At 45.0% G+C, this 23495-nt stretch overlaps 2 protein-coding genes across 3 annotated transcripts in view; one reads left to right on the top strand and one right to left on the bottom strand.

Moving 5' to 3' along the window:
• NOC2L (NOC2 like nucleolar associated transcriptional repressor) overlaps positions 1 to 18404 on the bottom strand; it is an 85662-nt gene extending 67258 nt beyond the window's left edge. Inside the window, exons 1-8 of the mRNA XM_084821699.1 lie at positions 18353 to 18404; positions 13179 to 13358; positions 11645 to 11819; positions 9349 to 9465; positions 8832 to 8952; positions 5549 to 5639; positions 2144 to 2222; positions 548 to 658 (exon numbers count right to left, since the gene is read on the bottom strand). Coding sequence (XP_084677825.1) covers positions 548 to 658; positions 2144 to 2222; positions 5549 to 5639; positions 8832 to 8952; positions 9349 to 9465; positions 11645 to 11819; positions 13179 to 13358; positions 18353 to 18372 — 894 coding nt within the window. The 5' untranslated portion in view covers positions 18373 to 18404. The remainder of the gene's footprint in view (positions 1 to 547; positions 659 to 2143; positions 2223 to 5548; positions 5640 to 8831; positions 8953 to 9348; positions 9466 to 11644; positions 11820 to 13178; positions 13359 to 18352) is intronic.
• A 3845-nt stretch (positions 18405 to 22249) lies between these two features.
• The window catches only part of KLHL17 (kelch like family member 17), a 37351-nt gene continuing 36105 nt past the window's right edge, over positions 22250 to 23495 (top strand). The window contains exon 1 of one of the 2 annotated variants that reach the window (XM_084821688.1): positions 22250 to 22581. The gene's annotated coding sequence lies outside the window, so the exon portion shown is untranslated. The remainder of the gene's footprint in view (positions 22582 to 23495) is intronic. The other variant, XM_084821689.1, reaches the window with a different exon arrangement.

Below are 23495 nucleotides of genomic sequence, written 5' to 3'. Positions count from 1 at the left end.
GGTCTGAGAGACAGAAGGGTCAGATTGCTACTGGCAGGAAGGGAGTGGACAAGAAAAAGACCCTGGAAGATTAGGGGACCATGACCTGTGTGAACCAAAGAGGAAGGGAAGTTAAAGGGGGGGAGGAGTGTGTGTGTGTGTGTATGTGTGTGTGAGAGAGAGAGAGAGAGAGAGAGAGAAATTCACATATCAATCTGAACTACCCAGCTAAATCAAGCTTGTACATAGCCAACTGCCTATTCACCTATGGCAAGCAAAGATTTCTTCCAGGCGAGCAGTTAGGGAAGTGTTTGTAAATTGGAAGAGAGCGGGTTCATAGAATAGTAGGGTTGGAAGGATCCTATAAGACCATCAAGTCCAACCCCATTTGGTTCTTCCCACCCAACCTGTTGACAATTGACTTAAGTTGATATGCATGGACAGATGGGTTTGTAACTTTGGGAGGAGGGTTGGAAGGCTAATATCATCTTTGGAATTAACTTGTAAGGCTGAGCTAATTCTCTGGCCATTATATTCCCCAAAAGTAAGCACTGGCTGCAGAACTCACCTTGAGCAGCATCCGGCACTGCTTTGGGAAAGCTAAGTAATAAGGCACAATGGAGTTGACGTGCTGGAGGACAGCAGCGCCCACGGAAGCTTCCGTTAAGCATGACAGGAGCTGCAAACGGGAAGAATGTGGAAGCAACATTAAAATTTTGGTGAGGCCCAAGGGATCAACAACTTTAAAATCTATCTTAAAGGTGCAAACCTATTCATATTCAGACAGAAAAGTCCTACAACTCCTATGGCTGGCTGGGGCATTCTGGGAATTGTATGACCATTTTCTGTCTAAACATGCATAGGATTGCACCCTACGCTGGTTAACAACACAGTAGCTCACAAGTAACCCCCCTGCCACACACACACAGAGTTCATTTTGCCTGATGAAGAGATCTGGAGATTTCAGACACCTGCACACATTTTTGTGTCCTTTCAACTGACCTAATAAAGGTATTACACTAATATGGATTCTGGAATTTTTCTGATGACCCACATGGCTACTTTTGCTTTTAGTTCAACTGAAGCATCAAGCCAAACCATGCTTTGCGCTAGCCATAATTGAGAATCCAAATCATGGTTTGAGCTTCCAAACATACCACCAGCAAGCCATGGTTTAAAGCAGACCTCCAGATGTTTTAGACTTCAATTCCCAGCATTCCTGACCATTGGCCATGGTGACAGGGAGTTGAAGTTCAAAATCAGAATCTACCTTCTGCCCACCCCCGGTTTAGAGTTGTGGGTCTGCTTCCATTTTCTTCCAGAAGCCCCAACTATAGTTTATCGATTCAGATATCATGCCAAATTATTGTTAACACAAGCCATAGCTTGCAAACCTGTTTCAAACCATGGTTCTGATTCTGGTATGCTGGCCAGTCCAGAACCAGTTTGTCAATTCAGACATGATGCTAAACCATAATTAAGCTTTCTTCACCATCGCCTGGTACGATGCCTCAACTCAGCCATAGCTATGTTCCAAGTCCGAATTTGTTAGATATTCTTCTGTACAGCTGGACATCCTCTGCCATGCAGCAGTTCTGGCTTGAACCACTCCCAAAACACAGCAAGCGGCTCATTAGCTCATGCAACCTGATCGAGTTTCTAGCCCTCATGGCTGTGAAGATAAAGCTTAGAAGCACTTGAGCCACTCCTTGCAAAGTCTCAGAAACCAGAAGCTGTTCCAGCAATATTGCTCCTCTGCATACTTATTTATCTGGAATATTTATAAACTGCTTTTCAACTTAGAATGAAAGCGGCTAAGGAATTTTATTTTTTTTAAACGTAACACTTTAAAAGCAAAATACGCATTCCACCTGAAATTGGCCAGTGGTCTTCTAGTGGGCCATGACTTACGGCAGAATGATCATTTCTGCTCCGCTAAATATCTGCACTAAAAACGTCAAGATGAAGTGTTTTTCAAGGGCAGCAAAGAACTACTCCAGCTATAGTGCAACAGTCCTCAAAGAAGGACAGAGCTACCCTGGGTAGTTCAGAACCTGGCACCAGATGCAACTGTCACAGAGATAAAGGACGAGAGAGACCACACGGCCAGACACCCCAGAGCCTGGGTTGCTTCCATAAACAAAGCACACCTGCAACATTTTACCTGGATGGTGCAGCCAAGGTGCATTTTGATATCCAGGCGCATCTTGCCCCAAAGCGGACTGGAGGAAGGCAAGACCATCCTAAAGGACAAAGAAAGGAAACACATTGTGTGCACTACGGCATGGTAGTGGCACAATATGTAATGGTGCATCTTCCATCCCGTTCATTTACATACAGTGCTGTGTCCGTAATAGACTTGGGCTCCGGTCTTGGAATTAGGTGTCAGAAATCAGCACCTTGAGAATCAGAGCCTTCCATTCCCACTCCCACCACCCAATTTATTTTTAAATCAAGCTTCTAGTCATTGTTGCTACAAAGTTTATTTAGTTCATATATTTATTTTAAAATATGTCTATACCGCTGCCCATTTTAAAAATCCCAAAAGCGGTTTACAAAAAATTACAAACACTACATTGTTATATAAGTATGTTAACATTTAGACAAGTTAATGGTTGGGAAAAGCCAGGGTAAGCAAGTTTTTAATGATTGGTGAAAGTACATGATTGTTGATGCCTGACGAATTGCAGTTTGCTCAGAAGCATGTCCAGTGAAATTTTAGGAACCAAAATTAGGCTCATCAGGACCTTTCAGGGCTCAGCGGGGTAGAATTCTGTTTCCTTACCCCTATCCAAGCAACTTATGAAAAAATATATATAATGTGCTAAATTTGAACAATATATCCATATCCCAAGAGTTTGGGTTTTATTTAATTATTATTTATTTGTTATATTTATCTCTCTCCTTTCTTCCAAGAAGCCCAATGCAGTATACATCCTCCTCCTCCTCTCCATTTTATCCTTGTGAGTAGGTTAGGCTGCGAGTCTGTGACAGGCCCAAAGTCCCCCAGTGAGCTTTGTGGCTGAGTGGGGACTAAAAACCAGGATCTGCCGAGTCCCAGTCGAACACTTTAACCACTAAACCACATCAGCTTCTCCTGGCAAGAATTTTAAATTCTCAAGCAGCACACACTATGCGCAACCCTCTTGATAAAATATGCCTTATACAGTATACTTGCATAGTGCATTTCAATTGTTACCTTCCACTTCACAACAGCCCTTGGAGGCGGGCTGCCTTTGCTGCCATTTTACAGATAGGGAACAGGGGCAAGGGGGGACAGAATTTGTTAAATGCCATCCGGCAAGCTGAACTGAAATGTGAACCCTTCTAGGTCCAAGCTGAATTTAGCCAGTTACTCCTCCCATATGTGCCTGCCCAGACCTTAAGATCATCCTCAGCGGCCCTTCTCCATGTGCCCCTGCCAAAGGAAGTGAGGCACGTGGCTACTAGGAGGAGGGCCTTTTCTGCTGTGGCATCCTGGCTGTGGAATGAGCTCCCTAGTGAGGTTCACCTGGCACCTACATTGTATTCCTTCCAGCCAGCACCAGGTGAAGACCTTTTTATTTTCCCAGGCATTTCAGCATCTTAGCTTTCTAGTCTTTTAGCTTTGGTGTTTTAAATCTGTATTTTAAATCTCTGCATTGCTGCTAGGTTTTACTCTGGTTTTACTCTGGTTGTATTGTTATATTGTGGTTTCAATGTTTTTATATTTTATATTGTCTTACTGTGTGCTTTTTGGTTTTAATTTTTGTGAACCGCCCAGAGAGGAATGAATGAAATCCTCAATTTGGCCAGGAGGGCCGCTCGGCCAGCGTCTCACCCAGCGTGACCTTGTCTAGTTCAGGTCGCTTGCCAAGTATAGCTGTGAGCCAAGATCACGTGCAGAACTGCACACGCATATCGGACAGCAGCATCGAAGAATGCAACATAGCTGCCGCCTGTCACCAGAAACAAGAGATTAATTGTACCCTCTCGAACCCAGCTGTTCGACTTGGCCCTCCGTTTGAACCGAAAGTTCAACACTGACTCAGTCAGCCTTGAAAATCTCTCATTCTAAGAACATCAGGAGCTAGGGCCCAGTGCCTAGGATTCTTGAGGTAGGTGTAACACTGGAGAAGACTAGGGAACGGCCGTAGCTCAGCGGTAGAGCCCCTGCTTTGTACGCAGACGGTTCCAGGTTCAATCCCCGGCATCTCCAAGTAGGGCTAGGAAAAATCCCGGCCTGAAACCCTGGAGAGCTGCTGCCCGTCAGTGTTGACAATACTGAGCTAGATGGACCACGGGCCTGGCTCAGCAAGAGGCAGCTCCTGATGTTCCTAAGGGTGCCATGAAGGCTGCAGGAATCACCAGCTGACCCCGGGGCACACAGGTCAATCGCTGCACAGCCAGACAATATAAAGCCTGGCCTGCAGAGCCAGCCCCTCCATCTGAGCCACTCATCGCTATGCACAGAAACAGCAAAGCCCTGGGGTCTCACCTCGCCCTGCACTCTGACCTCTCTGGAAAGCTACCCTCAGCCTGGCCCAGGCCACACTCATGGCCCTGGCCTTGCCTGCGTGGACCACACACCCTTATCTCAGCACCCAGCAACCAGGAAGACCTCTGCTGAAGCCCAACCCGGGTTCAAAACACTGTCCTTCTGCACGGTAACATGTGTGCCCCCCCCCCACAAGTTCTCCCATCCTCGTGCAAGAACTTCTGCTCTTTCCTCGACTCCAGAGAGTGGAAGAAAAATATAACAATAATGATAATAATAATGATGATGATAATCATAATAATGGCGATGATGATAATGGCATGGAAGCTGCACAGACACATGGCACTTTGGGAAGAACTTTTGTATTTTGGTGCCAGGCAAAGACCTATTATTATTTTTCAAGGCTTTTCACTTTCTGAGGGGGAAATGCTTAAATGCTACTGTTGTCACCTTTTTGTACAGATTACTGTTTTAGGGTTGTAATAGTCTTTCTTTGAATCATCTTGTTGTAAGCACCCTGGACGAGGAATGGTTTACACTGAAGGTTGGGATACAAATTCATAAAGTAAGTAAACATGTACATAAACAAAAGAGTATTCAATGCTTGCATATCGGATATACAGTCATTGAGTAACCTTTTATTTATTAAAAGATGAGACCTACCCAATGGACACACAATACTCAGGGCCCTAGTTTTTTAGTTATTTCCCAAATAATAATGTATCATTAATATTATGCTATTATTATTACTACCAGCATCAGGATCGTTATAATTTTATTATGATGATTATATTCTGATTATATTATTTAATTACTTGAGAAATTCTTGATGGGTTACAAATTATCTATGGCAGGGGCAGGCACCCTCGTGCCCTCCAGATGTTTTGGACTAACATTCCCACAATCCCTCACCACTGGCCAAGCTGGCTGGAGCAGTTGGGACTTATAGTACAAAGCGTTTGGTGGGGCACCAGGTTGCCCAACTCAGCTATGGGGTTGGAGGCATACCCTATTACATGCTGACAGTTCAAGAACTGAACACCCAGAGATCTGTAATGTTAAAGAGAGAGAAAAGAAATCAATACAACTTACTTGGATTTGTTTTTTGCAGCTTTCACTTGAAGCAATTTCTGCAGCATGCCAAAGAGGTCACAGATGCAGAAGGACACGAGGGTGTTGAATACTATACAGGAAGGAAAACGGGGGGGGGGGGGGATTTCATAAGCGGACGTCGCACTCCTACCCCAGTAAGGCATTCATTAGCTATAGGTCACTAACAAACAGACCCAGCTTCGCACAGCTTGGAACAGCCCATCTTTTGATATATCAAGCAAACTTACACAGCTGTCAGAGTTGTGCTCGTGCCCCATTGACATGCCATTGGCACCCCTACCCACGATGCACCCCTATAGCCCCCTGAGGTGTCTGTCCACTCTATTCTCGGGGGGGGGCAGTGTCCCACAGCAAGGGAATGGGGGCAGGCGTTTAGCTCTGTTCCTCAGCCTAGTAATCTCCCCTGGCTTAAAACTGTATATGGACTACAAAGCTATGTGCCGGTTAGAGAAGCCTGCCCCTAGTGGCTGAAGATGTTACTGCAGGATTCAACAACATGGACACTTAATTAAAATTAAAGCATTTCAAAAACCAAATAACCTGAGGTGCACACCCCTATGATTCACTTAGTATTCATGCCAAGTTTCAGGTGTCTAGGTTTCATGGTCATAGTGCTATGGTGCTGACAGATGGAAGGAGACACACTCATCCTTTTATTGTTATAAATATACGTGGGGGGGGTGCGCACGCACGTGCGCAACAGAGACAGAGAGACGGTGACAAACAGTCTATTTATGGTCCATGTCAGTTTCACATGTGTTCATTCTTAAGTCCGCTCTATCATGTTTCCACACCAATCTGAAAATTTTTCATTTTAAAACAATTTTAACCTATATTTCACAAAACAAATTTTTGTACACATTTTACTCTAACATACTAATTTTTGTAAGCATTTTATCCTGAAATACATATTTTATATGCATTTGGTATGTTTTTCAACTGAGAAAAAAGTTTTGCATGGCAAAATTCAGAGAAATGCAAAAACTGAGGGATAACTGTGTTCTGATCTACGTATTAATTCATGAGGTATGAATCAGATCAGTTTGTTTAAAAATGTGGACCAAGCAAAATCTTTGACCATCTCTAATAGACAGACAGATACATATAGATACATATATTCTTTACTTCTGCAATTATAATGAAGTTATCAGGCACAACATTCAATCTCCTGAAAAAATAATAATCTCAGCTTGATTTTTTATTTTTAAAGGCAAGTTCCTAGTCCTTAGGATGCTGAAAACAATCTTGAGAACACACAGTGTGACATTTTGTAAAAGAAGTTGGGGTGAGAAAAGGACTTTTGACTGATCAGGCGGGGGAGGCGCTTTAAATAAAATAAGGGAGCACTATTAAATAGAATGGGGGTTGGACTTGATGGCCTTGTAGGCCCCTTCCAACCCTACTATTCTATGATTCTATGAACTTGTGCTCTGCAACAAAAAGAAAACCTGTTACTCAGCCAGCTCTTGGGATTCTTAAACAGGAAGCAAATTCCACATTCAGATAAAATGAGTCTGAAAATGTTTGGGCGTTTTATCTCAACACCCACCTTGATCCTAAAAACATGTTAAGCCCCTAACTGTCCAAGCAATAACATCCCCTCCCCCCCCCCCCCCCGGGCTGACACAAGCCTTATTCGATTGGCCCTCTTGCTCACTTGAACTTCGGGATATCTAAATGTGTTGCAAGGCCATTTGGGTAGATTTAGTTGCAGTGCAAAATCTTACATCTGGTATTCCGAGCAGTAACAGATGCTGCTTTGGTACCCCCTGCTGGAATAGCTTTTATATAGCCTGGGGGGAAATCCTACACCCATGTTTGTCATGTGCTCCCCAAGAAGCAGCACAGAGAAGGATAAAACTCACTGCTTCATTCCCTCATTCGATTTCCAGAGAACCTGGCAATCCAACAGCTTCCTGATGATGATGATAAAGAAAGCACCACCAGTACCCATATATAATTAAGAATAGAATAAACCTGAGATAGCCAACCAGGGACCCCAGAACAAAGAACCAACCAGGGACCCCAGAACAAAGAACCAACCAGGGACCCCAGAACAAAGAACCAACCAGGGACCCCAGAACAAAGAACCAACCAGGGACCCCAGAACCATTTGAATCCCCTGTATCAGGGGCTTCTGGTGGCCCTGCAAAATCACAGCAATGTAGAGAGATTCCACAAGGAGGATATTGCAGTGTATCCTCCTCCATTAACAGGAATGGTTCTAGTCAGGGTTCCAGCCACCCATACCTTCCTCCAGGTTACTATAAACCAGCCATCCCCAACCTGATGCCTTCCAGATGTTTTGGACTACAACTCCCAGAATTAGTGACCACTGGCTATGCTGGCTGAGGCTGGTGGGAGTTGAAGTCCAAAATCAGAATCTATCTTCTGATGGGAATCAAAGTCCAAAACATCTAGAGGGCAGCAGTTTGGGAACAGCTGCTATAAGCTGTAAGGCGCTCAAGCAGGGTTTTCTCCTCCCCCACCCCAGGTTATGGGGGGGGAGGGTTTTCCACCTGATACTCAAAATTCCCTGGCTACTAAGCATTTACTTCTTCTTTTAATTTACAAGTGTATATATTTCCGCCCATCTGAAGAGTCCCCTAAGAATATAGAAAACTCTACCCTGTTTGGTCACTTCAGTCCTCCTGGGCAGAAGAGAGAAGCTAGACTGGCCTTTTCCACAATAGGCACCACACCTTTAATAGCCATACAACCAATGCAAGGAAATATGGGATGGCCACTACTTTTGACTCACTAAATGTGCAGAGCTGAGAGAACGGCAATCTCCCCTGATGCTGATCGAGTGAAGTGCTTTCTTGGAGATCCTACTTTGGGAATAAAAACTGAGCCATACATCCAGTCATATCATGTGGTGCAGATGCTTTTGGGCTGTACCATTTGGACTGCAGGGGAACAATTGCAGCTTTAAATACTACCTCAAACAACACGCTCCTTGCATGCAGAAAACTAGCAAATCGGGTTTCTGGAGTAGCAGTCTCCTTGATGTGCAGTTTTTGAGGTGGAGTGAGTTTTTATTTTTAATGGGGAGGCCGTTCAACTATGCAATCATCCTCAGGGGATGGATGATGGGATGAATGGTGAAATGTGAATCGTGCAGTCCAAGAAATACAGTCTGAATGGTAAAATCCAACAAAAAAATCACACGTCACATGATTCTGCTGCATGGAGAGACTTGCTCTTCATCACAACTTGTTGGCAAAAGGAGGGTGTCAAACCCACGTCACAACAGACTCACCTGTGCTGTCGGTGACTTTGAACTTTCCAGGATCCGGTCCTACTGCTTCCCCCTTGGCTGTCACCACACAGGCTTTGAAAGCCTGGGTAATCTCGTGGAAAAGCTTGGGTGACAGTTGCTTCTGGAAAAAGAATAAAGGATGAGATAACATTTCAGAAAAACCTGGAGAAAACTGACAGAGCAGATGTGCCACCTTTGGCATGCCTGATGCTAACACCAAGAGGAGCGCGTTGCACGCTTTCTTAGGATACTTGATGCATGGCAGGCATGGGAGAGATGGTTAGCACAGGGAAATCAGTTTTATTCTGGTTGTATTGTTATACTGTGGTTTTAATGTTTTATATATTTTATATTGTTTTATTGTGTGCGCCTCGGTTTTAATTTCTGTGAACCGCCCAGAGAGCTTCAGCTATTGGGCGGTATAGAAATGAAATAAATAAACCCAACCCGCTTTAATCAACACTACCCTTAGCACCTGAAAGAGTTTGATTTAAAAACAAACGACCCCATCTCTTGCCTCTGCAGTCCCTTTCCACTGTTCCACCATCTTCAAAGTTACGGTGATGAAGTCAACTTTTTTCCGTTTGGCAGTTGCTGCTGCTTCTTCTTCATCGTCGTCATCATCACTAGCTTCCTACAAAAGTTTGTTTTAAAGGATATAAGAAAGATATCATAAAGGTATAAACCAGCCTTCTCCAACCTGCTGCCCTCCAGATGTGCTAGACTACAACTCCCATCATCTTGAGCCAGCATGGCCATACCTGAAGGCAGTTTGAAAAGAGGGATCACAGAATCACAAACCTGGAAAGAGCCTTGCAGGCCATCTAATAATATCCCCTACTTGATGTTCTGTACACTCCATCCAGCAACTTTACCTACATTCATGCCATGAGAGTGTGGGGAAGGTCTGTAGCTCAGTGGTAGAGCCCCTGCTTTGCATGCAGAAGGTCCCAGGTTCAATCCCCGGCATCTCCAGGTAGGGCTGGGAAAGAATCCTGCCTGAATACCCAGACAGCCGCTGCCAGTCAGTTCCAACAATACCGGGCTAGATGGACCAAGAGTCTCGCTCTGCCCAGGCTTTATGGTCAGTTTCTGAGGCCCTGCTCTCTGGCTCATCTTTTGTAAACTGACAGGGCCTTGTCAGCAATGGCACCTCACTTATGGGACTCTTTCCTTGGGGAAATAAAAATTGCCTCATCTTTGGAAACATTTATTTTATTTATTTACAATATTTATATACCACTCCACATCTAGACAAAGTCCGGAGCAGGGAACAATAAGAGAAAAAAAGATAAAATAATAAAACTCCATAATGAAAATTATTATTTTAAAAACAGAGTACTAATAAAAACCATGGCTGGTCAGTCCAGGAAGGCTTCCTGAAATAAATAAACTTTTAAGGAACAACTGAAAACATTTTGATCTCAGTCTGCTTTTCATTAATTGCTGCTGTTCTGTTAAATGTTTTAATTGCTACTGCTCAGTTTCAAGGAGGTGTAATGTGGTTTTAATTGGTTATTTTATTATGTTTTATTATCATATTTTATGAAATCTTGTGCAGCTCCTTGATGGGACAATTGTGCCCTAACAGGTGGTATATAAATTAACAAATAAATAAATCTGTTCCTATTTAAATCTTCCCTTTATTCAGAACCATGAGAACTAGAATCTTTATTTTTAAGGGATGGACCACAGCGCAGTGGTTGATCACATGCCTTACATGCAAAAGGTCCCAGATTCAATCCCTGGGTTTTCCAGGTAGAGGTGGGAAAGACTCCTGTCTGAAACTCTTAACAGTGTAGCGTATTCTGAGCTAGATGTACCAGTGATCTGACTCGGTATAACAGGAGCGGAAAAACTTGTAGGTCAAAACATCTGGAAGGCCACAACTCTCATGATCCCTCACCTCTGGCTGTGCTGGCTAGAGCTGATGGGAGTTGTAGGCCAAAACATCAGGAGGGCCACAAATCCCCCCCTCCCCAATGCAGTATAAGGTATCTTCCTATTATTGCTTTTGCCTCTGGTACACAAGTTATGCAGGTTTTCACACCATTTCAAAAACCTGCAAACCCTGTTTGACCAGAGGCTACAACAAGACAAAAAAAAGCCCTGTATGTAAACACCATGGAAAGAAAAGCCTCTTTAAAATCCTCTTTAACTGGAGAAATGATAACGCGTCTCCATTCGCAGTTTAACTATTATGGCTCTTAACAAAGGAACATTATTGTGTGTCATTCTGAGGAGGAAGAGAACACGACAGAAGTGTACAGGAGACAAAAGCGTACAGTCACTTATGCTACAGCTTGAAGCACAGCTGAACCCAAATCGTCTCAATATGAGCCTGAATACACAGGAACGAAACCACCAGTTCCTGTTAACAGAGCATGGAGCATAATCCAGCAATTCTAAGGACTGCCTGTTCCTGCACAGACCTGTTACGAGCACCCTCAGAGGTCTTCCTCCTGGTCTCACCAACTTATGAGGCGGGGGGGGGGGTTAACAAAAGAAAAGTCCTCTCTGTTAAGGTACCCCATCCCCAGAATTCCTTGCTTCCAAGAGTTGCGCCCGGCGCCTTCCATGTTCTCTTTTCAGCACCAGGTAAAAACTTCTCAGTTTGCCTAGACACCTTTTAAGTGCCTCCAGTTTTATGCTGCCCTTTTACTTAACTGCTCTGCCTTGTCTTGTTTTATTGTGGGTTTTTTTTTTAAGGATTCATCATTCTTAAAATTGTGATCTTTATTATTTTTTTCTAAGCCGCTCAGAGCATCGCTGAACAGCATCGCTAAAGTACATACTTTAAGGAAACAAAATACCTCCAGTTGTTCAGGCAAGACATGAACGCCTTCCTCCTCATCAGAGCTGTCAGAGTCATCAAAATTAAGCAGCGTGCGGTCGTTTTCTTCCAAGAATTTGTAAAATTCAGGATCTCTGTCCTTCAGCCGGGAGAGCTGGTCTTTATGTTGTGAAGCCTTTCCCTTCTTCAGCTTCCTGGTCAAAGGAGTTTTTTGTTGTTGATTTAAAAAAGGAAGTTAACTTTGAAAGATGTGAGAACAAGCACTTAAATCTATCTATAACTTGATGTGTCCAGATTTACTTCCCTATTTATGTCCACTCAGAAGTAAGCCCCACTGTATTCAGTGGGACTTCCTCCCAGGTTGCAATCTTACACCCACTTACCTGGGCATAAACCCCACTGAATTCAGTGGAGGTTATTCCTAAGTAGACATGTATATGTTTGTGCAGCAGCGTTCTCTCAACCTGGTGGCTTCCAGGTATTTTGGACTACAAATCCCATCAATGCCAACCAGCATGGCCAATGGTTATGGATGATGGAAGCTGTAGTCCAAAAACATCTGAAGGGCATAGGGTTGGGAGAAGTTACAGAGTCTGGGGAACAGAAGATTCCCTACATAAAGTTTTGCATTTCTTCATTAGACATAAAGAAACATCACAAACATGACTTTGGATCAATCCAAGCCTGAACTATATCATCAAAGCCAAGAGCAGCTGATCTCCTTTTTTTTTTTTTTTAATATCCATGCCACTAAAGAAGATTGTAAGCTTGAATCACATCTGGCAAATCAGAACTGTTATTCACCCTATGCTTTGGTAATATGAACTGCAGTTCTCGGTCTATGCCCAAGAACGTTTTGATGGCTTTGTCAAAGACACTGCTGAATGCCGTTGTTTGCATTTTAAACATTTTCAATTTGTTTGTTTTTAAATGTATGGTTCTGTGGGCTCTTCGGTGATCATACAATCATGTAAGTACCCTCAAAGGTCCTCTAGTCTAGCCCAAATCCCTGCTGATGCAGGAAATCAACTAATTCAGCATCCCTGACAGGTGTAGTACCTGGAGCGTTGGACTGGGACTATTTCTCTTTTTGTATTAATTACCAGGGTTCCACTATCATCAGCTGCTAGCCCAGTTGCCAGGCTCCCTAGAAGCCAAATTACCTTTGGCAGAATTACCCTTGTCCAAAGTGTGGGGCTGAAACTAATCCTGCTAAAAGACCTCCCTCAGGAAGGCTCCTCCTCTCTCAGCATTCCTGACTGCTGGCCGTGCCAGCAGGGGCTTCTGGGAGTTGAAGTCCAAAGTATCTGGAGATCTACTTTCTGCCCAGCCCTGCCATGGAACCTGTCCAAGCTCCTCCCTACTTAATGCGAGGAAAGACCAGCTGTGGTGGCCACGCTAACTTTTGGGGAAGTTTATCTACCAGTGCTGATCTTCTCATCCAGAAACCACCCAATGAGCTTCCAAGAAGACCTGGATCCATGCAGCCTGGAATCCACTGGACAAAGCAACTGATTGCCCTTGCTAAAAGCAAGGGACATGTATCTGCTTACTTTTCTGCCAGTTTCAATTTGAGCGCTGCTTTCTTTCTGCTGCCAGCCTGCCCGTTCTGGAATTGTCTTCTACTTGCCCCACCTTCCCCAGAATTCAGGGCATCCTCTTCTGAGTCACCATCTACATCCGAATCAAACGTGGAGGTCAGGAACTCATCAACACTCAGCTCAGCAAGTTTTCTGATTCCAGAGAGGTAAGGGAGAGGGGAGGAGAGACAGCGAGTTTTAAAACCAGGGAGATTTTGAAGTAACTGGCTTAATAAAATAATAATAATTCATTTATTTTTATTATTATTATATTTCTTAGAAGCCTTTCTCCAATAAAAGGCTCAAGGCATCTTACAAGATAACAATTATCACTGAAATACCACCACCCCATAAAACAACTAAAACATCACTGACATTCAACTGATACATTAAGGAGCCTATCATATACCACCAAGTGCCCGCGAATAGAGGCAAGTTAACCCAGTGCTGAAAAGATGACAATGCTGGTGCCGGGCAGACCTCACTGGAGAGAGAATACCACATGCCAGGGGGGCACCACCAAAAAGGCCCTCTCCTTTGTTGCCATCTTTTCAGCCTTTTCAGGCTAAACAACCTTTTCAGCCTCAGAGCTGAATGTTCTACCATCAAGCTAAGGTTCTGCACTGCTACTGTTATTATTTTCTTATATAGTGCCATCACTGTAAACGACGCTTTGCAGATTACAAGGAAGACTGGAAAATAAATTCCTTAAGAGGGCCTTTTCTGGAGAGGCCCCATACCTCTGGAATGGGCTGCCATTAGGGCTTCATCAGGCACCATCATTGTAAGCTTTTAGGAAGGCCCAGGACTGACTTGTTTTCTCTGCTCTTTCCCTGATTATATTTTACTGGATTGTTGTGATTTGTAGCTGCAACAGCACTGCCGATTTTAGTACTGCGTAGTATCCAATGTTAGTCCTGAATAGAGCAGACCCACTGAAATGAATGGGACTTGACGTTAGTCATGACTAACGTCTCATTTATTTCAATGGTTCTATTCTATGTAGGACTAACTTTGGATACCACCCACTTTCTCTAACCTATATTAACATGGGTGTTTGTTGCTTTTATGAATTTTTGCTGTTTTAGCATTGTATGGGTTTTTATTATAGCTGTATTTATCTATTTACAACATTTATATACTATTTCACATCTAAACAAATTCCGGAAAGATAAACAATAAAAGGGAAAAGGGAAAAAAAATAAATGTTTTTTAAAACACACATAATACCAATAAGAACCGTGGCTGGTCAATCGGGAAAAGCTGGTTGAAATAAAAATGTCTTCAGCAGGCACCAGAAACAAAACAATGTTAGTGCCTGCCTGACATCCAGAAGCAGGGAGTTCCACAGAGAGGAAGCCACCACACTGAAGGCTCTTCTGGTGGATTCCAACCAGGTTGTAGTTCCATGCGGAACCAACGGGAGCACCTCAGCTAATGACCTCAGAGAGCTTCAGCTATTGGGCGGTATAGAAATAAACAAACAAGCAAGCAAACAAACAAGATTTTATTGTTGTAAGCTGCCTTGGGAGGGCTCCTGCCCTGAAAGGCAGCCTAAAAATATTTTAAAGAAATAAGATTAAATAAGATACGCAAAATGATCAGAAACATTAGAAAAGGGCTGAAAAAAATCTGAAAATTCTAGTTCTAATAAATAATAGTAAGAATAATACATGCACGCCCAAGCATTCGAAGCAGATTGCATTATCTTCTTTTATCTCTTTACAATAGGGTGAATCAGCCTAATTTCAAAACCCCTATGCCTGCGATCTGTACTTATCTCTAGCAAAAGCAATCTGTCCTTTCCTTGGAAGCCTGATACATGGGAAGGAAGGGGTGGCAGAAAGGGAAAGCAAAAGGGGACGACAGAAGCGGTGGCAGGAAGCACAAAGGGTCAGCCCTCCAACTTTTGGCTCTGGCCTTACCCACCACTGACTACAGCCTCACCCACTGCTGGCATCCACCCCCCAACAGATTACCCATGAGGTAATGTGACCCTCAGCACTAAAAATGTTGCCCACTTCTGCTTTACAACAGCCCTGTGAAGTAGGCCAGTATTATTATACCCCCTATTGGAGATTTAATGGTTGGGTGAACTCCAGCTTGCCAAAGGCTCTCTAGTGAATCGCTGCATCCAGACATAATATTAACAAGTGGTGGGCAACCAATGGCCCTCCAGAGATTGGACTACAATTCCCATTGTCACTGACCACTAGACATACTGTCTGGAGCTAATGGGAGTTGGAGCCTACAACATCTGGAAAGACCACATGATCCTCACCTCTATTTTAGCATTACAACCAAACGAAGCCAGTACGCGACTGGAAACTGGAAAATCTCCCCGTTAAGCATTCATAGCATATTTAGATTGAAAAAAGTCCTATAATTCCCAGCATGCTCCAGCCAGCAATGTAGACACATACAAAAGCAAAACACCAAAGACATCTCCGTATATTGGTATTGATGCCAATTCTGGACATTTTTACCCCAGTATAAGCTGCTATATGTATGCTCTTTTTTTGATGCATAGGACCTTTGAAACGGACAGGGTTGTGTTTGTAAAGTGTAACATGTGATGAATAGCCCAAAGTTCATTTGTTCTTTTAGTTACACAACTGTTTCATCTTTGAATTGTTTTATTCATTTTGAGTGTCATGTTTTATTGGATGTTTGATCTTCTTCGTGTAATGGATATCATGTGGCTATATGTACAATATCCAAGATTTTTGGATTGCGGGGAGGGTTTGGAATTGAGTGAGAAGAATGATTTTATAAAAAATAATTCTAAAGCCCTAATTTTTATTTTTTTTTAAAGAAAGAAACACAGGAGATTCAAATAAACATAATTTCATCATCTATTCTGTTATTTTAACAATATACCTGTTACTTTTAATCACTTACTTTACCCATCGTCCTACCACATATTTTATTCTCTCTAGAGATGTGAAGGCTGTGGGGGGGGGGAGGAGTCTGGAATAATGGGGTGAAACTAGAAAAATTGGAGGTAAGGAATTCTTTTTTCCGATACTTTTGCAGAAATTTTTGGAACATTACTTTATTATTTATTATATTTTTATACTGCCCAATAGCCTGCTTCTGGGCAGTTCACAATTACAACCATAAAATACAATTTACAAAACATAATATAAAACTGGGGAAAGTTTAAAAATACCAGGTAAAGCCACGGTAAAACCCAGCACTTGGGAGGGGGGGTCTGTTTTCCCCCTGCATAAATTCAAGGGAAAAAATGTTTTTCCCCCCATTCTCCTCTCCCATGTTTTTCCAATTTTTTCCAGGCCTTCACATCTCAAAGGATGCAATCCTAAGCAAGTTGACCCCTCACACACACACACACACACAACTCCCAGCATTCCCCAGCTCAGCATGGTGGAAGGGATATATTGGAAACTGGAGGGCTCTTTTCCTGTCTAAGAATGCACAGAATTGCACCGTAATTCTCTCAGCAATCATTCTGCATCAAGATTCCTATTTGGTTCAGTGGGGATAACACCCAGGTGAAAGCTACAACCCCATTACCCAGGAAGAAAGCTCCTGAACCTTTAGCGTGCAATCCCATGCATGTTTAGGCAGTAAGAAGTCCTACTACTCCCAACATGTCCCAGCCAGCACATTTTTCTGCCTAAACGTGCATAGCATAAGTGGGTCTGTCGCTGAAGGCTTTTTTAATTGGTTGGCGCTGTTTATTTCTCCTACTGTTGTGGGGGTTTTAATTATTATCTTCACCTAGCTGTCTTTATGTGATGATGTGTTAATATTTCATTTTCTATCTGGATTCTATGGTTAGCTGTCTTTCGTAGGCACAGAACTGTACCATTAGCGGCTCCCCAACAGAGATAAAACCTTTTGTTGTTCAGTCGTGTCCGACTCTTCGTGACCCCATGGACCATAGCACGCCAGGCCTCCCTGTCCTGCGCTCTCTCCCGGAGCGTGCTCAAGTCCATATTCATTGCATCGGTGATGCTATCTAGCCATCTCATCCTCTGCTGTCCCCTTCTCCTTTTGCCTTCAGTCTTTCCCAGCATCAGGGTCTTTTCTAGAGTTTTCTCTTCGCATTAGGTGGCCAAAATATTTGAGCTTCAGCTTCAGTATCTGTCCTTCCAATGAGCAGTCAGGGTTGATTTCCTTTAGGATGGACTGATTTGACCTCCCTGCAGTCCAGGGGACTCGTAAGAATCTTCTCCAGCACCACAGTTCGGAGGCATCAATTCTTCAGCGCTCAGCCTTCCTTATAGTCCAGCTCTCACAGCCATACTTTATTACTGGGAAAACCATAGCTTTGATTAGACGGACCTTTGTCGGCAAGGTGATGTCTCTGCTTCTTACTCTGCTGTCTAGGTTTGCCATAGCTTTCCTACATCCAAACGCCGGGTTGGATGAATCACAGGTCGGAATTAAGATTGCCGGGAGAATTATCAACAACCCCAGATACGCAGACGATACCACGCTAATTTGTTGTTCAGTCGTGTCCGACTCTTCGTGACCCCATGGACCATAGCACGCCAGGCCTTCCTGTCCTGCGCTCTCTCCCGGAGCGTGGCAGAAAGCGAAGAGGATCTCAAGAGCCTCTTGTGGAGGGTGAAAGAGGAGAGTGCAAAAGCTTGTTTGAAACTCAACGTTAAAAAAACGAAGATCATGGCATCTGGCCCCATCACTTCCTGGCGTATAGAAGGGGAAGAAATGGAAGCAGTGACAGATTTTATTTTCTTGGGCTCCAAGATCACCGCAGACGGTGACTGTTGTTGTTGTTGTTGTTCAGTCGTGTCCGACTCTTCGTGACCCCATGGACCACAGCACGCCCGGCCTTCCTGTCCTGCGCTCCGTAGCCATGGAATTAAAAGACGCTTGCTCCTTGGGAGGAGATAAAACCTACCGCCGAACAAAATGGGATTTACCTTTCCGCAGACACGCGGACTGCGCAGTAAGCCTACCTAAAAGAACTGCAGCTTCTAGGTATGAGACGCCGTGTTAACTCCCAGGTTCGAAAGTGGGCCCCCAAAACGGGTCGCTGGATCCCCCCCCCGCGCCCCCCCCGCGCCCAGATCTGTGCAAAGCGCGCAAGCCCCAGAATGGCTGCAGAAGACGCCGCCGCTCCGGGCGCGCCCGGCTGCCAACGCGCGCGGACTCACCTCTTGCTGGAGGCGGCCATGCCTCCCCTCTGCCTCTTCCCGCGGCAGCAACGCGGTCCGAGCACTTCCTCTCCCACAATGCAACAGTGGCGAGGGGGACCGGGGTCGACCCGAAGAAGCCGGCCGGGTTGATCTTGAGGTTCACGGGCCGGAGAGGACGGGAGGGGACCCGTGAGACGAAGCGTCACCGCGGCGCCGAGCGCGAGGGCGCATTTGCAGCAAGCGTCTCCAGAGGGCTGGGGCAGCAGAAGCAACGGGGAGCCGCGCGCGGCCCCTTTCGAGGATAGCGAGTTCATGCCCGTAACGAAGGGCGCAATGGCATGCGCGTTCAGGCAGGGGGGGAAAAGCCTCACAGCTCCCAGCATCCCCCAGCCAGCTGGCTGGGGGATGCTGGGAGCTGTGGGGCTTCTTTTCCCCTCTCCAAACATGCGTGCCCTTGTGCCCTAAATGGGAAATCATAGCAGAGCGCCAGCAGCAGAGCGCCAGCACGCAGGTTTGGAGAGGGGAAAAGAAGTCCTACAACTCCCAGCATCCCCCAGCTGGCTGGGGGATGCTGGGAGCTGTGGGGCTTCTTTTCCCCTCTCCAAACATGCGTGCCCTTGTGCCCTAAATGGGAAATCATAGCAGAGCGCCAGCAGCAGAGCGCCAGCACGCAGGTTTGGAGAGGGGAAAAGAAGTCCTACAACTCCCAGCATCCCCCAGCTGGCTGGGGGATACTGGGAGCTGTGGGGCTTCTTTTCCCCTCTCCAAACATGCGTGCCCTTGTGCCCTAAATGGGAAATCATAGCAGAGCGCCAGTAGCCTCTTGGGGACTCGCCAAAGGCGGAGCTTGATGCTCTTTTTAATGTATTTGTACCCTGTTTGGAGCAGCTTGAAGGCGTGAGGGAAACAGAAGCAGGCAAAGGGAACATCCGGGCTGGGGGGGGTGTCTGCTCTGGTTGGACTACTCCCCGCCACCTGGGGGAAAGGGCCTTTCCACTAGCCCTGCTGACGGTCTTCTTCTTGGAGCGCTGGGCAGAAAACAACAGAATGACATTTAATAGGGATAAATACCAAGTTCTGCACCTAGGAAAAAGAAACCAAATGCACAGTTACAAGATGGGGGATACGTGGCTCGACCACACTACAAGCGAGAAGGATCTTGAAGTTGTTGTCGATCACAAGCTGAAGATGAGCCAACAATGTGATGTGGCAGCAAAAAAGGCCAATGCTCTTTTGGGCTCCATTAATAGAAGCATAGCTTCCAAATCCCGGGAAGTACTAGTTCCCCTCTACTCAGCACTGGTTAGGCCTCATCTGGAGTACTGTGTCCAGTTCTGGGTACCACACTTTAAGAAGGATGCAGACAAGCTGGAGAGGGTTCAGAGGAGGGCAACAAAGATGATCAGGGGACTGGAAACAAAGCCCTATGAAGAGAGTCTGAAAGAACTGGGCATGTTTAGCCTTGAGAAGAGAAGACTGAGGGGAGATAGGATAGCGTTCTTCAAGTACTTGAAAGGTTGTCACAGAGAAGAAGGCCAGGATCTCGTCTTGATCATCCCAGAGTGCAGGACACGGAATCACGGGCTCAAGTGACAGGAAGCCAGATTCCAGCTGAACATCAGGACAAACTTCCTGACTGTAAGAGCAATACGACAATGGAACCAATTGCCTAGGGAGGCGGTGGGCTCTCCCACACTGGAGGCATTCAAGACGAGGCTGGACAGCCATCTGTCAGGGATGCTCTGACTTGGATTCCTGCATTGAGCAGGGGGTTGGACTCGATGGCCTTGTAGGCCCCTTCCAGCCCTACTATTCTATGATTCATTTTTTCCTCTTCCGTCCACACCCCTTTTTTCCTGGTGTGTTGCATCTTTTTAGATTGTAACCTGAGAGCAAGGAACTGTCTCTCTCTTTTTTTGCCGATTGATTGTAAATCCCGCTGGGAGCCTTTTGGGGCATACAAATACTCCAAATAAATAAGTAAAATAATAGCAAACTCATCCTCTGAGTGTGGATTTTTATGTAGCCAAAATGGAACTATTTGTGTGCAAGAGGGAGGTATCAGCAGGCTTACAAGGTTTACAAAAGAATAAGAAATCTACAGGGGGGAGGCATAATAGTAGGGGACCCAAATGCAGCTCAGTGCAGCCACACAGAAATTCAGCTATGTCACCATGCTGGCAAAAGCTGCACCTGATGGATTTTCTGTCAGTTGGGAAACCACCAAAGGTTCAGGTGCTTTTGCAGGAAAGCATAACTTGCATACAGGGCCAGCATCTGGGGTAGGCATGCTTGAGCACTCGCCAAGGGCCCACACCCCAGCAGAGGCCCTCTGACACCAGCCACCCGGAATTGCTTCTCTTCTCTATTACATCCTGCTTGTTCCCCTGCCTCTCACTCTGGCCCAGCCAACCCTGGGGGTGAGGAGCAGGAGATGCCACAGCCTGCTTGATCCCTGGCTCTCTGCCTGTCCAGCAAGCGAGGGGTAGCAATGATGAGGAAGAGGGGGACTAATAGAAGCTGGTGACAGTAGTGGTGAGAAGGTAGACTCCCTGAGGGAGGGGGCTCATTGAGGGTGCGTTGCCCAAGGGCCCTCAAAAATGTAGAGTTGGCACTGCTTGGATATGATGCTTTAGTAAACATTTTAATGTGTTCTTATATAAAGAGCGGTGCACAGCCTCCGAGCCATACGTGGCCCCCAAGTCCTTTCCTGTGGGCCCCCAAGGGTGTCCTGTATGAGGATTGTTGGGATGGTTGTGTACTTTTGTATATGTGTGTGTGTGCGTGCACGCGCACGCGCACACATCTGTGTGTAGGTGGATGCATGCATATGCAGCCCCCAAACTCCAGGCCAGCATCACATGCAGCCCTCAGATCTGAAAAGGTTGCATACCTCTATTATGTACTAATGACGTTTAGCATTCCTATTGTGTTTTCAGGTGTTCAATGCAGTTCACTTGCATTATCTTCCTGCAGCACTTAACAACAACTCTGTAAGGTAGGTCAGTATTGTTATCCACATATTGCAATGCAGGAACTGAAGCTGAAAGACAGTGGCTGGCCTAAAAATTAATTTATGGCAAAGGTAAGATTCAGACTCAAAGTAAGATTCAAAACACATCTTGATTTGCAGTTTACAGCCCAGTCCTATGCGTGATTGCTCGGAATTTACTCAGAACTTCCAAGGAAGTGCGCATAGGATTTCAACTGTGCATGTTTCCTCAAAAGTAAGTCCTACAATGTTTAACGGATCTTACACCCTAATACATGTGCACTGGGGTGCTATCTTAATTTGCTTCTTCATATAACTTGCAAAGAATGTTTTACAAAAATCCGCAGAGATGATTTCTTTTATCTGTGTTTAATCTGATGGGTGTACTGTTATATTTGTATATATTTTGGTTCATCTGATTTCATGTAAGTTTGGGGTTGTGGCGACTTTTGCTAAAAGCAATAAGGTTTATAACAAGATGCAATGGGATGGACCCAAATCTACAGTTGTATCCAATGTTAGTCCTACTTGAGAAGTCCCCTTGAAATGAACAAGACTTAAGTTCATCACAATTAACACTGGGTACTACCCTTAGTCATAATTGGAGTAGACCCACTGAAAACAATGGGGTTTAAGTTAGTCATGACTAACTTAAGTCCTATAGATTTCAGTGGGTCTACCGTAACTATGACTAAATCCAACCCATTATCCAGAGTGCTAACATTTTAAATTAGCACGTTTTTGCCTGCGTGTTCAGGAGCAACATTCTGCCCCTACAAAAACACATCTAGAATGTTTTGTTCCGTTTGTTTGTTTTTGTTTTGCTTATATTTTTTCCCAATAAACAGTGGCAAGGTTCTAGTCCCGTTTAAAAGACGACCCACAGTTGCAAACTGCAGCGCGGGCGGCGACTTGACACAAACACACACAATTCTAGCAAACCTTCCTTTTATTATTGCTGTAGATCCTGGGAAGCGAACAAGAGAAAAAAGTGCTTGTGTTTTTTCCACTGTGGGGACAGCAAAGAAGCCTCGCTTAGCTTAGCCCCCTGGTCTGACATGTGCAGATAGGACAGAGAGAAAGGAAAGCGAAAAAATCAGTGCGGTGCAGGGACTTCCTCCCCCAACAGCCATCAGCTGGGAAAGGGATTTGTTTTTTGCAGGGGGTAACTTTTAAGAAAATCCATCAATCTGGAGAGCAAAGTGCCTGACCACGGAAAGCATCTTTGCTTTCTAGCCCTGGAGGTGTCAGCCGGGTGAGTGCGATTTTTTTAAAAAAAAAATGTTTCTCTGCCTTTTTAAAAACAAACAACCCCTTGCAGATATTTGGGGTTAGGACCTATTCTGAACAAAGCGGGAAGAGATGCATATGCACCGTGCAATGCTCTTCATGCCTACTCAGAAGTAAGTCCCATGGGATTCAGTTGGGCTTGCTCCAGGGTAAGTGTGCACAGGATTGCAGCCTCAACGTGGCTTCATTGCAGGAGTGGGGTGTGTGTGTTCCTTTAGATTTTATTTTATATTTTAATTCCTTGGCCGCAATCGCTTGACTTTTAATGCAGCCTTGTGCCGCAGTTATTACAGGATGGGGTAAAGCTGGGAGGTGAAACACAAATGCACCGTTTCATGCACACATATTTACTCGAAAGGAAGCCCCACTGTTGTCAATGGGACTTACCCCCAGGAAAGCGTGCATCAGATTGCAACCTCGGTTCCGATCCCTTACCTCTTCTCCCCACGGTCCTCCATCCACTATGCTCAATCTCTGAGTGTCCCCCCCCCCTCCTGTTTTTTGGTATATGATTGTGATTCAAAAGGCTGGCAATTGTGCTAGGCGCTGTACAATATTTCTAGAAAAGCAATACACGATTGCGAATGTGTAGCAGGATCCGAGAGGAAGCGGGGAAGCTTTGCAAGGGGGTGGGTATATATGTTTGATGGCAAGAAAGGGCAGCCGAAAGGAAAAAAAAAAAAATCTGCTGCAGTGTGGAGATCGGACAAGCAAACCAGATCCCCTGTTATGTTTTTTCTGTTGCGGTTGGGGGCGTAGAGACGCGCTGGTGTCCCGGCTAGAGGGTTATCTGAGGTGACTGCCGCGTTCACACGACTGCAGCCTCCCCGTCTTTCTCGTGCAATGCTTTTGTGGTGGTTTTGCAAAGAGCTGGATTAG

Source organism: Heloderma suspectum, chromosome 15 (assembly GCF_057233095.1).
Source record: "Heloderma suspectum isolate Gila_16-S chromosome 15, 16-S_ref, whole genome shotgun sequence".
NCBI classification, from domain to species: Eukaryota; Metazoa; Chordata; class Lepidosauria; order Squamata; family Helodermatidae; genus Heloderma; species Heloderma suspectum.
Note: the sequence above shows the minus strand (reverse complement) of the source record. Positions and strands in the feature narration are given on the sequence as shown.